At 45.1% G+C, this 1,692-nt stretch overlaps 1 protein-coding gene across 1 annotated transcript in view; it reads right to left on the bottom strand.

The window, feature by feature from the left end:
• The window catches only part of PLB1 (phospholipase B1), a 23,960-nt gene that overhangs the window by 12,156 nt on the left and 10,112 nt on the right, over nucleotides 1-1,692 (bottom strand). Inside the window, exon 6 of the mRNA XM_015427968.1 lies at nucleotides 746-841. Coding sequence (XP_015283454.1) covers nucleotides 746-841 — 96 coding nt within the window. The remainder of the gene's footprint in view (nucleotides 1-745; nucleotides 842-1,692) is intronic.

Below are 1,692 nucleotides of genomic sequence, written 5' to 3'. Positions count from 1 at the left end.
TTTTGGCAGCAGCTGTCACCAGTTTTACACTCACTCTCTCTCTCTCTCTCTCTCTCTCTCTCTCTCTCTCCCTCCCTCCCTCCCCCCTCTCTCACACACACACGCACATACGCACTTCTCTTTCTCAGTTTTTTAAAATTACTCCTCTTGTCCCCTGCACTTGGACTTCCCCTGTGTGTATATGACAGGTTGGTTCCGCCTCCCCATGGTAGCCATTTTGTGGTTGTGCTCACCAATCTGCGTTAGAATTCCAAAGTGCCCACAAAAAGATTGCGGACCCCTGGCTTAGTGTGTTAAAGCTATTAAATATTTCAAAAAGTGGGAGACCACTTCCCAGTGCCATGTCTAAATTGGCCCTTCAATTTCTAAACTCTCTCCAGTACACTCTGCCAGGAGAAATGCTTTTCAAGGCAGCTAATATTATTGATGTTTCCAGGTTTCTGAATGGTGACAAATTAGAACTGGGTCCTTTTTTGCCACCACGCCCACCATTAGCATTAAATATGTAACAGTTCTTTAAGAGCTTAATGTGAGCCAAAACCTCAGACCTCAATTCTTTTTTGGATAGCATGGTTCAGCCCTAGAAGCTGTGAAATCATAATACAATTATAATAACTGTTTGCAGAGTGCTTTCCATCATCATTAAGTAATCCTAGCCAGTCCCTTCCTATAATGATACAGTGCTAGGCTTCCAAACAGAAGGTATAGCTCTCCATGGGCTTGAACTTTTGACAGCCATTCTTACCATGTTATTCCAGAGTGCCGTGGCCATGCTGGCATAGCCTCTTGCAGAGAAATGGAAGCAGTCCACAGCGAAGAAACTCAGATCTGGTTTCCCATCCTGTGATTTAACACAAAAGCCTCAATCATACAAGGTCTAGGAGATCCTTCATTAGCAAGGTTCTGGCATTTCTCATCTATATTTTCAGCTCATTGTCTCCTGGAGCTTAACCAATAACCAGTCAACTTCTGTCACATGATTATTCAGCATAAAACCAACTCCTATAGCAACCACTATTTAGGCATAGCCCCTTGTTCTGTTATAATGTCAGTTTTAGACCAGTAAGGGCGACGAGTTGTAGTGGAGTTAGACTGAGAGGCCAGCCACAGCTTTTTCCAGCTGGCATATATGACAAATGGTTACCTTTATTCTTCATATCAGCAGAGAGATGACCCTGTGGCCAGTGGCCCTATACCTCCAGGGGTGTACCATGGTGTAGCAACATTGTCAAAGATGAGTCAACACTGAAGAGATGCCAGACTTGCCCTTTTTATTGATTAGCTGAGTTCAAGTCAGCAGTTTCCAAGGTTAACATTTGCTCTGCAGCCTGGCTGGTTTGTCCCTGATTACCTCCACCTGCTTTCACCCAGGTTCTTAGGGCTACTTCCCCTCCTTTACCTGTTCTTGGTAGCTGTGGCCACTTCATCTTCTGATAGGGTCAATGCTGGCAGTAGCTAAGCTATCCTCTTAGCCAGAAACACCACTTTCCCAGTCCAGGGGAATCCCACTGTAGAGAGCTCAAGCCAGTCTGGCTGCTCTACAAGTCCTACCTCCTTCAGCTGAGCCCTTTTCACCCTCCTTCTCCTGGACTTGTCCAGTTAAGAACATAAGAACATAAGAGAAGCCAGTGTTGGATCAGGACAATGCACCATCTAGTCCAACACCCTGTCACACAGTGGAAAAAAATACGA

This window comes from Gekko japonicus, unplaced genomic scaffold (genome assembly GCF_001447785.1).
Source record: "Gekko japonicus isolate JY-2015 unplaced genomic scaffold, Gekko_japonicus_V1.1 scaffold934, whole genome shotgun sequence".
Lineage (NCBI taxonomy): Eukaryota > Metazoa > Chordata > Lepidosauria > Squamata > Gekkonidae > Gekko > Gekko japonicus.
The sequence above is the reverse complement of the archived record's forward strand: the minus strand, read 5'-3'. Positions and strand labels throughout refer to the sequence as shown.